The 15310-nt window shown below is 38.2% G+C and overlaps 1 protein-coding gene across 15 annotated transcripts in view; it reads left to right on the plus strand.

Moving 5' to 3' along the window:
* LOC105223067 (uncharacterized) overlaps positions 1-15310 on the plus strand; it is a 54354-nt gene that overhangs the window by 26020 nt on the left and 13024 nt on the right. For 3 of the 15 annotated variants that reach the window (XM_049450800.1, XM_049450808.1, XM_049450801.1), the window contains one exon: positions 4252-4484. The exons of 4 other annotated variants lie outside the window; for them this stretch is intronic. In XM_049450800.1, coding sequence (XP_049306757.1) covers positions 4252-4415 — 164 coding nt within the window. In that variant the 3' untranslated portion in view covers positions 4416-4484. Of the gene's footprint in view, positions 1-853; positions 1062-2762; positions 2971-3035; positions 3223-3284; positions 3402-3475; positions 4485-15310 lie in introns of those variants that run through there. 8 more of the 15 variants (XM_049450806.1, XM_049450807.1, XM_049450803.1 and 5 more) reach the window with 6 other exon arrangements.

Genomic DNA, 15310 nt, shown 5'->3' on the forward strand with positions numbered 1-15310 from the left:
GCGGGTTCACGAGAAGCCCTGTTACAAATGTAGCTTAGTTATAGCTTTTTATTCATCATTAATAGAAGAATGGTATTGTATCGATAACCCAATCCAATACCAAGAGTACGCGAGATAGGGAACATGTCTACGAAATTTCATATAAATCTTAAATTTTACTGAAGTTATTGCTCTCGGATAGGCAGTTTCACGTTTTTCAATTCTTCTCGTCATCCTGGTAACTTTGATATACATAACGCTGTATCTTTCTTAACTGGGTTTAGATATTACAAACAATCCTTAGGTGAACAAAGCCCTCTGAGGCAAGGTGATTTAGAAAATTTAAAAGTGCCAATAAAACTTCGGCAAATATATTTACATTCCTATTCTGTGCACTTGACAAATTAATAAAATATAGAAAATTAACTCAAATATTTATTAAGCGATAAATATTTTTCTCAACTATAAACTTCATAAATATAGGTAAACACATAGTTAGGTAAGAATTGCGTCCATAAATATGTTAATAGTGGTGCTTATCAGCAGAAATTCAGTAGTGCAAAAATGATATTACACAATAGCAAAATATACGGAAGGTTTTGGCCGCGCTTCTCCCACATTTTGTGGGGCGCATTTTGATATTTTATGAATTGAGACTAAATGGAGAGCGAAAAAGCGTACGTAGCATAGCAAACACACTTAGTTTGTCACTCATTTTGTGCGAAGCTGTTAGATTTTGAAAAATTAAGCTTTATCTCATATCTGCAGTGGGTTGCAAACCAGTGCTTAAATGCCTAGTGGTAACAAACGCAAAGCAACGTATTAAGCATTCTTAGCTTTTGGAGAGTATTTAAGGAAGTAATAAATTGTTTGAGATTTAGTCAATTTAATATCGTTTGTGCTTACCATTGCCGGAGCAAGAAATTTGTCGTAGTTGAATTATGGAGTCCTCAGAATGTTCTTACGATAGTAAGGAGCACGTGTGGTCTGGTCCGAACTCACCGTTATATCACGATTTCAATTGCTCTGTGGGACATATTATTTATAGAAATTTGAAGAATTATCCAAGCAAAGTTTGTCAAGTGAGTTCAGTTCTCAAAATATTTTGGTGTGACAATAAGTGTGAGTTTGATGAACTGATCCTTTGGTTAATGATAAGGATGAGATCACGGTTTAATCAGCTATACAAATTTCGTTTCATTTTTACGTGGTGTCTCTCTCTGTCCTCGTTTAGTCGTTGGAATTAGAAGACTTGGTTGGTTGGTTGATGAAATTAGCAGTTTTGGTGGAGTTGGGGAGCAGGAATGGAAAAGATGTGTTTGCTAAATAGGTATGGATGGTGATTAACGCCTTGGAGTGTGTATAACCTGGCGCTATATGCAAAACACGACTATGAACGAACTATTTAAACTTCACGAAGAAACAAATTGTTTTATTTCGCAATATTTGCTGTTCTGATTCCAAAACTTTACAGGAAGAGTTATTGGTAATGACAACTGATCTACGTACGACCTATTTAGTTATGAACTACCTCATAAGGTTGCGTCCAGTTTCGTATTTGACCGCTTTTGGAGATCCTGTGAGTGTTTCCGCAATTAGGTGTAAATTGTTATGGGAATTTCAACGTCATTGACTTAAAAAATTGTCTATCTATCAGTTGTATAAGACGTTGTCGAAAGTTTCGTACACCATTATTTCAAATATAAATATTTATTAAAAAATGAGAAAAGACAATCCTCTAAGGAGCTCCTTGTTTAATGCTCGTTTTGTAAATAATCTTGGATCAGCAATTTAGAATCAAATAGAGGTCGTACAAAGTATTCGGGCTATGTCCGGATATTTATTGGTTATTTGTATTGATATATGATATATATCGATAATAATTATTGGTTTTCAGGAGCTGACTAAACAAAATAACTTAAAAATAACAGGTTATTATTTTTTTATTACGAAAATAGCCTTGATTTATTGTTTATATTTATCTTTATTGGTTATGTTCAATGGCTGATCAAAGATCGCATGTGAACTACTATATATAGTCCTTTGTGAGGCCATAGAAAAAATGACCTCCTGTGTTCGAACTACAAATTAGCAAAACGTTTAGTAGTCAATACAAATTTGCACAGGCGTTTGATTTTCGTTCCCGCCAGTTCGGTGAGATGTTGTCAATTACTTAAGTCTTGAGCTCCCAAAGGCGGGGCAGTCATGAAGGAAATGTTGAGTTGTTTCCACCTCACCTTCTTTCAAACAGCTTCTGCAGATGGCGTCTGGTGTAATTCCCAGCCCTACTGTGTGGACGCCAATAGAGGAATGACCCACTAAAACCCCCAAAACTAGGGAGCGGGCAAAGAGATCACTAGATCTTTTGCGATTATAAGGTGCCTTTCCTTGAACTGGCAGCCATATCAGACTTATCACAAAGGCACTCGATGTTATTGATAGCGAGGTTAAGTACTCTTTGACAAGCATTGAACGTACTGTTAACAAGTCCAAAGCTAGTCTTGCCGCTTTGCTATCTGAGCGGATAGTCACAGCTAAAGGAGTCTGCGCGCCAGAGCAGTAAATGTACTGTTACCTTAATGGCTGCAGTCTGAAATTGGAGTTGAAGACAGCTCCTGACAGTAGACCCTTCCACCAACCGGCTATTTATAGCTGTCATATAGTCCCTTTTCGGATGAAAGTTTTCAACGAATCAAGCATGCATGAAGAACGACAAAATTAATAACCTCGTACTAACTTCGGTTAGCAATACAGATCTGTTGGTAATCCTTTTATTTCTTAAGGTGTCGGATATTGATGGCCGCGAAGTTACCAATCGTGAACTGCTAACCTGGTCTACACGTCTGGCGTTACATTTCAAGAAAATGGGTTTACGACACGATGATGTCATCGGAATTGTGGCAAAAAACAGCACTTATACAAGCTCGGTTGCGGTCGGCTGCTTTATGAACTGTACGCCCTTCCATGCCGTAAACCCGGGTTTGGATAAAGGTAGCGGCAGAGTTTTGCGCTTTCGTTAGACTAATCTTATATTTCTACATATTTATTGCTTACAGACACAATCCGTCACGTCTTCCAAATCACCAAACCGAAAATAATATTTTGCGATGGCGAATGTTATGAGAAATTTCATGAAGCCACTAGTTCGTTGAATCCATTATTCTATACGCTTACCGAACATATTGAGGGTGTTAGCACAGTTGAAGACCTGTTGAGTCCCATGCCAAATGAAGATCTTTATAAGTAAGTGCAGATTGAAATTCCAAGTTTAACTTAAGACCTGTCTGACTTATAACTCTTTACAGGCCTGAGCCCTTCGTGTTGGGTGGTGAGCAGACAGTAGCAATACTTTGTTCATCCGGCACAACGGGTGTTCCCAAGTGTGTATGTGTGTCAAAGCATATGCTGAACATTGATGAATTGTAAGTCCAAGTACTTAAGAAAATAGTCTAAGTATATACAGATGCATAATAACGTTACAATATTATTTCTTTAGATGCGTAACCAGCGAAGATGTCATCTTCTCGAACAGCAGTTTGGACTGGGTATCAGGTGTTGTCTTCACTTTACTCTCTACGACCAAGAGTTGTAAACGTGTAATTACCAATAAGCCCTACTCCCCCGAATATATGATTGCGCTGGTGAAGAAATACAAAATAACTTACGTATTTGGTGCACCCGGTCATGTTTCCGCTTTGGTCGCTTGCCCAGAAGCCACCATAGATAACTTGCGCTCCATTCGGTCTTTCTTAGTTGGGGGTAGCTGCATTAGTCAATCGACTTTAGAAAAGCTGAGGAGTTTACTTGAAAACGGCAAAGTAATTAATGGTTATGGCTGTACCGAGGCTGGCTTTATATCATTGAATTCGGATAAAAAATATCCCACCGCTGTAGGAAAATTAGCTTCTGGCACTAAGGCGCGTATTGTTGACGATGAAGGTAATAATTTGCCACCGAACGAAATCGGTGAGATTTTAGTTAATACTGGACATATTTGGAGTGGATATTATGGTAATCCTATTGAGACGAGACGTGTACAAGATTCAGATGGCTGGTTACGTACTGGCGATCTCGGTTATTTCGATGACAATCATTTGCTTTATATAGTCGATCGCAAAAAGGATATAATTAAATATGACGGTATGCAATATTGGCCAGCCGAAATAGAGCAGGTGATCAACGAATTGCCGGAGGTGCAGGATGTGTGTGTGGTTGGTGTGTATGACGAGAGGCATGGAGATGCGGCCGGTGCAATAGTGGTGCTGCGCCAAGGTGCCGAACTTACGATAGAGCAAGTAAAGGATCATGTCAGAAAACGCTTACCAGTTGATTATAAGCAACTGCATGCTGGAGTAATTTTCATCGATCGCCTACCGCAGAATGCCAATGGAAAGACACTAAAACGGGAGGCGAGAGTTTTATTTGAAGTAAAGTGAAATTATGAGGACTTTAAGATATATATGTGCATAAGTAAAATCTTAATAAAGTGATAGATGTAAAAGAAAGATATAAAGGTTAATTCGTTCGTCCTTATTCTGTAGTTTTTATACTCTTGCAACAAAGTTACTAAGGAGAGCATTACAGTGTTGTTCACATAACGTTTGTTTGTAAGTCCTAAAACTAAAAGAGTCAGATATAGGGTTATATTATATATACCAAAGTGATCAGTGTGACGAGTAGAGTTGAAATGCGGTTGTCTGTCTGTCCGTCCGTCGTCCCGTCCGTCCGTGCAAGCTGTAACTTGAGTACAAATTGAGACATCATGATGAACTTGGTACACGTATTTCTTGGCTCCATAAGAAATTAAGTTCGAAGATGGGCAAAATCGGCCCCACTGGCACGCACCACACAATGGCGGAAACCGAAAACTTATAAAGTGTCATAGCAAGCCATAAATAAAGATATTAAAGTGAAATTGGCACAAAGGATCGCATTGGGGAGGGGCATATTTGGACCTAATTTTTTGGAAAAATTGGCGTGGCCCGGCTCCCTACTAAGTTTTATGTACATATCATTCTCGGAAACTACTATAGCTATGTCAACCACAGTCAAAGTCGTTTACTTCAGGCATTTCCATATACAGTTTCAAAAATGGAAGAAATCGGATAATAACCACGCCCACCTCCCATACAAAGGTTATGTTGAGAATCACTAAAAGTGCGTTAACCGACTAACAAAAAATGTCCAGAAACACTAAATTTTACCGGAAGAAATGGCAGAAGGAAGCTGCACCAGGATTTTTTTAAAAATTGAAAATGGGTGTGGCGTCGCCTACTTATGGTCCCAAAAACCATATCTCAGGAACTACTCAACCGATTTCAATGAAATTCGGTATAATATTTTTTTAACACCCTGATTCACACAACCACAGCCGTGCCCCCCTCACAACCACTTGCCTTCTTCCAATATAACGCTATTTTGAATTCATCTGATGCCTCGTCTGTATAATACGAGTATGTATATGTACATTTAGGAACCAATGATGATAGGTAATGACGGATAATGAAATCTCGATTATCACTTTATCATGCGAGAGTATAAAATGTTCATTGACAAGGAACACCCGAAACTTAGCCCTTCTTACTTACTTGTTTTCGTAAAATTAACAGACTATCGTTCTACCGAGTAACGAACTATCCATCTGGCATGCTTCAGAAATTGTTTTTCGTTTACTCGTAATATCATATCAGATGTTGTTTGTTTGTTGTTCGTGGCTTTATACATTTTTTAAACGGAAAAATAAATTTGTGGCTCACTTCGTGAATTAGGAAAAATTTTGCAAAAGTAATTACACTCTTTAGCAAATAGTTGCTTTTTATTTCGTAAAGACTTATTTTTCAGTGGAACCTCAAAAGGAATATATGCAGTAGGCAAGCCTCAAAAAAAAAAAAAATGGAGTGAGGATTGAAAACCAATTGTTCTATTTACTGATATTTACTAGAAAATGTGGAAATTGAGGTATTTCTTTATACAATTAGCTTTAACTAACGCACTTTAAAATACGTCTTTTATAGAACCAAACGCCCAACTGTACTACCAAAAATTATTGAATCAACGAATATCGATGCGAAAAAAAACTACGGACATGTTTGCACTGCAAGGTCCGGTACTGGGAAGCAGATGTATAATAAAGGCTTGAGCAAATCGACAGGTGCTGGAATAAACGTTGCGATGGTGAAGTTTTCTCAATAAAAGGTAAATGCAGCTTTTGGGTTTTTTAATAAAAAACTTTCACAATGTGTCCGAATTATGAACGGGTTTCGGTTCTATTTCGGAGTAATTACTTCCGAAGCCAACTGTGTTGTAGAGACGTACAACCCCGAAGTGTCACAATACAGCAGCGATTTTGCATGACCTTGTAGAGATAGTGGAAATTCCCAGCCGAGAATCAATCACAATCATCTGCGTAACCATCGGTTCACTTAACGACAAAGCAGAACAGACAACATGTCAGGTGCAGAGTTATGCAACAGTTCCTCCTACCACTCCGTCGTTTCCTCGAAAAGTGAAAAAACGTGCTCCAAAGAATATTCTTAGTGAACTTAAAGATATACAAAAGAAGATGAAACACGACACAAGTGAGCAACGAATAGAAATTGAAAAAGAAAAGTTAAATTTGGAAAAGTTAAAGCTAGAAGTGGACAGAGAAAAGTTAAATAAATATTTTGGAATGAAAAGAATTGGAGTTAGAGCAAAAGGAAAGACTGGCAATGATTGAACTAAGTACAAATTAATTATCCCAATTGTATATGTTATGTTTAATAATTTTTAAGAATGTGCAAATGTATCTAAATGCGATATCTTGAAGTGATACAACTTTTTATATGTACATATAATTTTTAATTTAATTTAACTAGCACCCAGTAGGATATTGGACTTCATCAATGTGCTGGGGCTAAGCGAGTCCCTGTGAGTTAGGAGAGGGCACAATAGACCTAAGGTCGCAGTGCATTCCTCAAATATTTATCTTATCTTATCTATTTGGAGACATAAGATGATATAACGATTGTCTTTTTAATTCAAAGTTATTTGAGATCGTTCCTTCCGCTTCTTCTTCATAAATGGGTTCATTTGTACTCTAGTTGAAATTCTTATTTTCACTGTTATCAAGTAGTATATTGTGAAGAATGCAGTGTACTAGTATCTATTCGTTGCAGTATTTTTGACTACTTTTATTTCGAATTCGAATCCTGAGCTCTTGTAGGCTGCAAAATCGCGCTTTTAATAAGCCGAAACAGTGTTCAATTCTTACACGGTATTTGCTATACTGTTTCTTGATTTTTTTTAGGCAGTTCAAGTTGTTTGAGAGTTGCTTCTGTAAGGCGTTTATAATAATGTCACTGAGGGGTAAGCAGAGTCTGCAGCAATCCACTCCTGTCCTGAAAGAAATCGTGGCTGATATTTTGTTTAGCGAACAGTTTTTAATATTTTTTTGCATCGTGAGTAGAGCAACTGCAAGACCAAAAACAATCGTGACATTTTGAGCTTGTAGTCGCAAACCATTTGCTTAGTTTGCTATAGTTGCATATATGATTTCTTCTGCAACAAGAAACGCTTCATGATTTTTTATTGGGATTCGGGGCGAGTTTTATTTTTAGTGCCAAATCTCCACGTAAGCTACACAGAGTGGTAGTTCGTTGAACGTTCTCGTACTATTAAAGAACGCTCAGTATTATCTGGCCAATATATAATATAATGGAGTTGTTTTAAAAATGCCTTGAATACTCTGCAGAGTAATATTTGTTAACGTTCCTCCGTCACCAATCCCAAAAGTTTACGTAATTTTTCGTATCGATGCTCTTTCTCCAGAAGAGCCCAATCTATATAGAACGACAGCTATCTGTATATCAATCAGGAATTGCTTGCCAGTACATTTTTTAAAAACTTCGTCACTTGATAGTCAATAAGGGTCATAAGTGAGTAAATTGAGTTCGGTCTACACGCCGCATTAGACGGAACCGATTGTCATCCATTGTGGTTAATACGAGTATATCATCGCACCAGTGAATTGATTTTAGAACAATATTTTCTACACCTCTACGACAGTTTAGTGTAATGAGCAAATCATCATTCACCTCGTCAATGGTATCCTCTACCAAATCTTCATTTTCACTGAATATGTCTTGAAATAATTTGAAAGTTAGTTCCATGCTCCTCTGTACATCAATTTAAAGTACTTACCAGTAATAAATTTGATCTGCTCCACGTAATTTTCAATTAAATGACTGACAATTTTCGATTTTGCACTTTGTTGAGGCATTTTTACTCTTTAATAAAACTGAGTCAGCTTTTTCGGAATAAAATTTACCAAACTAGAGAGGTAGTGCAAAAAGTATGTTCACAGTTAAGCCTTTTAACGAAGTATCAACTAACGAATTACCAAATCAACAGGTTTCGCTCTGAATACCCTTATAGTCATTTACTAGTATTACAACTGCCGACAACATACACTTCTCAATTCATAATTTCCATTTTTACTAATTGATATTTCCTTACACTAAATTCAAATAATAACAACAATAAGCATTGGCAGTCATTAGTTTTAAAAGGTCCCAACATTATGTTAACTTTTTAGAACTTTAGATTTTACATATTCCCAGAACAAAAAGTCTAACGTTGTGATATCACACGATCGTGGCCAATCGACCAGCCCAAAGCGTTAAATTTCTGCTTACCGAAGTGTTCTCTCAACAAATCCATTGATTGATGCGATGTGTGGGAAGTGGCGCCGTATTATTGAAACCAAATGTCGCCAAGATGACGAGCCACAATTTCAGGCATCAAATAGTCAGTTCAGTTACCAAGGCATGATAAAAGACGCCATTGACGGCTGCGTTCTCACCGCCGAATCGACACTCAACGGTCTTCGTGTACACTCTCAGTTACGACTGTTATATTTCCTTTACTGCGTGCTGACGTTGTCTATTTGGTCGTATATTATTTAGTACACTCAGTAGGCCGATTATGTTGACCATAAGTCGACCGAAGCGCGCCAAACATATTCTTTATAGAACGTGAACTTTCGTAATAAAGTTGAACGATTTATAAACTTTGTTCAGGCGAAAGTCCTACCATTATGAAATGCCAAACAATACTGAACAAAAATAACATTACAGCTCGACACGATTTACGCGTGATCTGTCAAAATAATAGCTATTGAAAAAAGTACCTCTACTTGGATCACTCGTTATAAAGTTTGGAAAAAGAAAACGTTTCGTGGGTCCATATGCACAAAAGTTTTTCTATGAAATGTGGACTGGTAAAAAAATACAATACCTAACTTGAAGTATTTAAAAGTTTTTGGCTGTAAAGCCATGATACATGATACAGGTCCCAAAGGGAAAGAAACAGGATTATAAATCAGTTGAATGCATAATGAGTTTGCCAAAAGTATTTATATATACTGTTCAATTCCGAAAATGGACTATTGCTGGGACATTTTTACGGGTTTATATCTTTCAACGCTGACGATTCAGGAGGGGTTGGTAATAAAGAATGATCAATGGTTGAAAATGTGCAAAATGAATATGTTAACAAACGCGAAAGTCAGTTAGTAACTAATAAGTTAGAATCACATACATCTGAATATGAAAGTACAAGTAATTCTGGTGAAATCAAAGTTTCTGGCAATCATATTTTAAGGCTTTCGAAAAGAGTCGCGGCCAGAAAGATGGCTATAATTTTAACCTGAAATATGCTCCTTCATTTGAACAAAACATGTCGTTTAATAAAATTGTAAGACCTGTTATATACCTGTTAGTAAGAGAACCATAAAATTTAGGTGGGTGTTTAAAACCAAAATGAACGGTAATGGTGTGGGGACATAGCAGAAAGCCAGATTAGTGTACAAAGGATAGAAGTATAATCAAAAAAAGCTGTTGATTCTGAAAAAACGTTGGCCCCTGTAGCTCGATACACCTCATTACGTTTTCTGTTGGCGTTAGCTGCTCGGAACGACTTTTTACTACATTGAATGGACGCTGTTAGCATTTTTCAATGCCGAGTTAAATGAAAAAATCTATATGTTGCAACCTGATGGTTGTGATGAACACCAATTATGGAATGAGGAATTTAACAAAGTTCTGCTGAAGTTAAGGAGTTAAGTACAGTTAGAATTTTCAAATAATAATAATATAATAGATTTTTATTTTCTACATGTACATATATTTGAGAATACAAGCAGAAAATTTCATATGGTTCCGAAGAATATTTTCGAAGATATTTGAAAAGGCGTTGCTTGGCTCAAAATGGTGTTTCCAACGTCGGTGACCAGCATTACTCGAAAACGGCTAAGCCGATTAGTCTCAGATTTTAACAAGAGCTCCTTAAATATAATTTTAGACTCCTGCAACCAGTTGCTAGAGAGTATTTTAGTTTTGTTCACCTAACGGTTCTACGTATCACCTAAAATTAATCAAGATAGATATAGGGTTATACGCTTATATATAAATGATCAGGATGACGAGAAAAGTTGAAAAGTGAGATAATATCTTGAGGGAAACTTGGTATACACGTTTCTTAGTACCAAAAAAATATCAAGTTCTTAGATGGGTGTAAGTGAACTATTGCCACGCCCACAAATCACCATTAACCGAACCGCATCCCGGTTCGCTTTCGCAGTTACCCACCTGGATATATTTAACGTTTTTTAAATAACTACTGTTTTTAAGTTATAATTACCTTTGATCATTTTGTACTATATATATATAATATACGAGGTATGACAATTAAGTAACGAGACTGATTCCATAAAAACCGTATATTTGAAAATTATTCTACAACTCTGCCATCCCCTTCAAAGTAGGCCCTTGGGCATCTATACAGCGATTCCAGCGCGTTTTCCATGCTTCGTAACAATTCTGGAACGCTTCGACTGGGATGTCCGCGAGTACCCTCGTCGCGGCCCCTGGATATCTCAACTCGACTCAAAATGGGTTATTTTGACCACCGATTTTGTTTTAGGAAACAAAAAAAAGTCACAGGGTGACATGTCGGGCGAATAAGGCGGCTGTTGCAACACGGCGATCCCTTTAGAGGCCAAATACTGAGACACGCTGAGGGCGGTGTGGCACGACGCGTTTCGTGATGAACGATCTAGTTACGAGCGATGTCTGGACGCCCCTGTTGACTCGTTTTCGCAATCTTTCGAGTACTTGTCAATAGTAGAGTTCGACTTGCTCATGCGAGCTTTTTTCGGGCGGGGGGCGCGCGGAGACAACCATTGTGAGCTTTGGCGTTTGGTGGGCAAGACTAAGAGCACTATCACTATACACTCCGAGCGAAATCGGACAATAATATCACGCCTACTTCCCTAATAGTACAATTTTAAATTTCAGTGCACAAATCAAGAAGAAATTAATATAACGCGATTAAACTTTGCACGAATAATGTCTTTAGTGTATGCCACCTTATGATGAAAAATTGTTTAAAATCAACAGAAACTCTTTAAGCCCCTAGGTAGCGAATATTTGGACCCCGGTACCTATAATTGACTTTTGATCGAAAATATCGGTCAATGTGTGAGATATATAATTTAAATTCAGGGATAGTGCTTCTCGAATCGTAATCGGATTAATTCTTCCGTTAGCCAACATATACCTAATATAAAGATAATCGAAATTCCGGGTGACTTGTACCGCATACATACATCGTCGAATAAGTGAGTTATCTCAATGAAAATGAGCTAGCTTGTTGTACCCATAGTAGTGTATTTTTGTGCCTAAAATAGATAAATTTGGCCGCGATGAGGAAAAGCGGACAGATAACGCCTCAGAAACCGCCAAGTTCGAAAAGGATTAAGGGGAACCAGCCATAGGCGGTCGAAGGACAACGCACCAACCAAATGCGCCAACCCAATAATGCTGGCGGACGTGGAACAGACTCACTCAACTCAGCTAAGTAGACTCGGCACGAGTCTCCCAAGGAGCAGGAAGGAGTACTACTCTTCACTTAGGAGCTCCTGGACGGTTTAGAGAGGCAGGTTGGTGAGGACGGTGGGGACGAGGACCTTGGGTATCCTTCTGATCCAGGGACAGTGGAACTTTAGAGGAGAGGTAAGAGGCCTCAATTTGAGAAATAACAAGGTAATTTGGCATCGCTCTAGCGAGAGACCTCGTTCTTGTGTAGTGGTTAGAAACGATTTCATTTCTTCTGTATTTCAGAGTTCCCAACGGAGGGTCTAGTGGCGGAGCAGGTGATAAGGAAGGTTCTGATTTCGTCCTTTCATTGGCTTACATTCCAGGTAGACGGCCACAGAGATTAGGGGCGCGAAGTCAATCAGTTTAAGGAAATTCTGTGACAGTGTATCCTCGACCCTTGAGTCAGCTAGACTGCACAAGGCTTTGTCTAGAGACAAGACAGACACAGTATTAGCCATTAAAAGACAGGATGGGACCTATACGATCAGCGTGGAAGACAGGGAAAGGGCACTTCCCGGAGAGGGCTCAGGTAGACCTAAGTCTATCTTTGTTCGCACGTAGGAAAGATCGTCCGAATTGGGTGCCAGTACGATTCCCAAGTATTGAAATCGTCACGGAAAGCATTCTCCGGAATAGCTTTAATAGCCTTGGATCACCTCTGTCGTCCTCTGTTGTTGCCTTCTATATGTCGACTTGTGCGTTAGAATCTGCTTTATCGATTGTCCAGTGAGAATTTCATGATATTTCATAGATTGCAAGTGAAGTTATTGTGTTTTAAGTTTTATGTTATCGGTGCGAAAATGAGTTTCGAACAAAGAGTCAACATTAAATTTTTTTTTTTAAATTGGGAAAATTTTACCGAAACATTTCAATTGATGAAACAAGTGTATGGCGTTGATTGCCTATCCCGTGGCAGAGTGTTCGAATGGTTTCAACGTTTTCAAGTTTTCGACAGGACATAAATAGCGATCAATATGTGGGCCATTCAAAATTCGTGATCACCTGAAATTCAATCGAAATTGTGCGTGAATTCGTGAAAAATCAGCAGAAATCATCATTGAAATTCATTGGAAATGGAATTGAACACCTTTAAAACATCCATTTACCTCAGTTTGACCAAACACGGTTTGTTCCGCACAAATTGACTGACGAACAAAAATTGCTCAAAATCCAACATTCGAAGGCCATCATTAAAGAGGGCAAAAAAGACAAAAACTTCCTTTACAATATTGTGACTGGTGACGAAGTGTAGAGGTTCCAATATGATCCAGAAACAAAACGTCAGATTGCTGAATGGAAGGCACCAGACGAGCCGGGTGAAGTCAAAAGTGAAGACAATGCCGCTTTGTTTTTATGATTACAACGGCATTGTCCACAAAGAATTTATTTAATGTGGTATTCTACTTTAGCGTTTTGAAGCGTTCCATCGATCGACGCTTGTGACCGATTATTTGACTAAAAAATCACATTTTAACCACTAAATACTCCCCGTATTCTTCCTTTTCGGAGAACTGAATTTTCTCATCAAAGGAAAGCGTTATGCTGACGTAGAGGCCATTCAAAAGGCTTGCGCCGTCATACTGGCGGCCATACCGGCCAATGAGCTAAAAGCTGTATTTTGAATAAAATAAATTGATTTTGCGGAAAAAACCATTTGGTCTGTTTTTTTTAAGTCCTGTTTATTTTGGAAACCACTTTTTTGTGTGCGCGCCGCCTTGGGTGTTCCCCAGGATATACCAATTGGGTTGATGGTCGTAAGAACTAGTAAGAGCAACTCAAAATAAAAAAAGACAGCTTCAACCACAACAACAACAACGGCCACAACAAAAAACACAACCAAAGCCTAGTAGTAGATGAGCTCCTTGAGTTGCTCATTAGCAATGGGACTTGTTGTTAAGGGTACGCCGATGACATTGTCATAATGGAGCGAGGCAATTTTGAGAACACCCACTGCGACATAGTTCAAAGGGGCTTAAGTCTAGCAAAGGGACGGTGTAACACGGTAAGTCCAAATATCAACCAGGCAAAAACCACAGTAGTCCCTTTTACTATGCGAATATCTCTTCCGGGTTTGAGGCCCCTAACACTCGGCGGCAAGTGGATCTAACACTGTCCAACAATGCGCTCATGATATGCAGACGCCTAGCAGAGAGATCCTAGGGTTGCAAGCCAGGTATCATAAGATGGCTGTATACCATGATCGTAAGGCCTTTTGTTACTTATGGAGAAATTTCTTGGGCATCTAAGGCACGGCAGTCTTCGGTAGGCCTTCAACAATCGAAGAAGCAAAAAGTCTGCTGTGTCTGCGTTTCAGGGGCAATGTTCACTTGTCCCAGTGCAGCACTTGAAGTAATGCTAGAGCTCACACCGGTGCAGAAAATACCGAAAGGCATTGAGAGACCGCATGCCAAACTATCCATAGCAATGGGATGTTTATTTATTTATTTAGAAGAGAAATAAATATAAATAATTATTCCACTTATATATATGTAAAGCACTGGCTGCTAGGGCATTTGGCTTGATTAATATTTACAGATTAATTTATTATATTTTTATTACTTAAGACTAGAGCAAATTAAATATTAGTTTGTACGAGTACTTCAGTTACTTATATATTGCATAATTAATGTATATTATATTGTTATTGTCATCTGTCCGATCGAGTAAGTCAGATGGCTTGTTGTTACCAAAAATCAAAACTCTTTGTTGTTGTACGCATGCGCAGTGATCGAGGATATGAAGTATTGTGAAATCTTTCGAACCACACAAAGAGCATATGGGTTTGCTTCTACCATTCAAAAGGTGTCCATGTGTCGCAAGTGTATGTCCAATCCTTATGCGTGTGACTGTTTTTATATTTTTACAGGTGATTGTATTGGAATAATGTGGTTTTTGGCCTAAAGGATTAGCAAGTTTATAAAAGTGGTTATAGTGTCTCCAATCGTTTAAGCAACCGAACGTGATATGTTATTTAACGTATTTCTTAATATCCTTTGTGGTGAAGTATGCTGACGTATGCAAAGGTTCTTTGTTTGCTTCTTTCGCTCGTTTGTCAGCCATTTCGTTTCCTTGAATGCCTGTGTGTCCAGGTATCCACATAATTTTGATTATGTTATTGTGTTAAAAAATAAGGTTTTTTATTTTTTAATCAGGTAGGAATCGTTTGGTTGGTTAAAAATGGCATCTATGGCGGATTTACTGTCGCTGCAAATAATAGTATTCTTTCCATTCCTAGCGGCAAAACGAACCGCTTCCAATATTGCAGCTGTTTCAGCTGTAAATACCGAGCAGTACAAAGGCAAAACAAAAGCAGCTATGGTGTCACTGTGCTTGTTTGTCAAAGCAAATGAGGTGCAGGTATCACTTTTAGATCCGTCTGTAAATACAATATAAACTCCCAGTCATCATATAAA

This window comes from Bactrocera dorsalis, chromosome 3 (assembly GCF_023373825.1).
Source record: "Bactrocera dorsalis isolate Fly_Bdor chromosome 3, ASM2337382v1, whole genome shotgun sequence".
Lineage (NCBI taxonomy): Eukaryota > Metazoa > Arthropoda > Insecta > Diptera > Tephritidae > Bactrocera > Bactrocera dorsalis.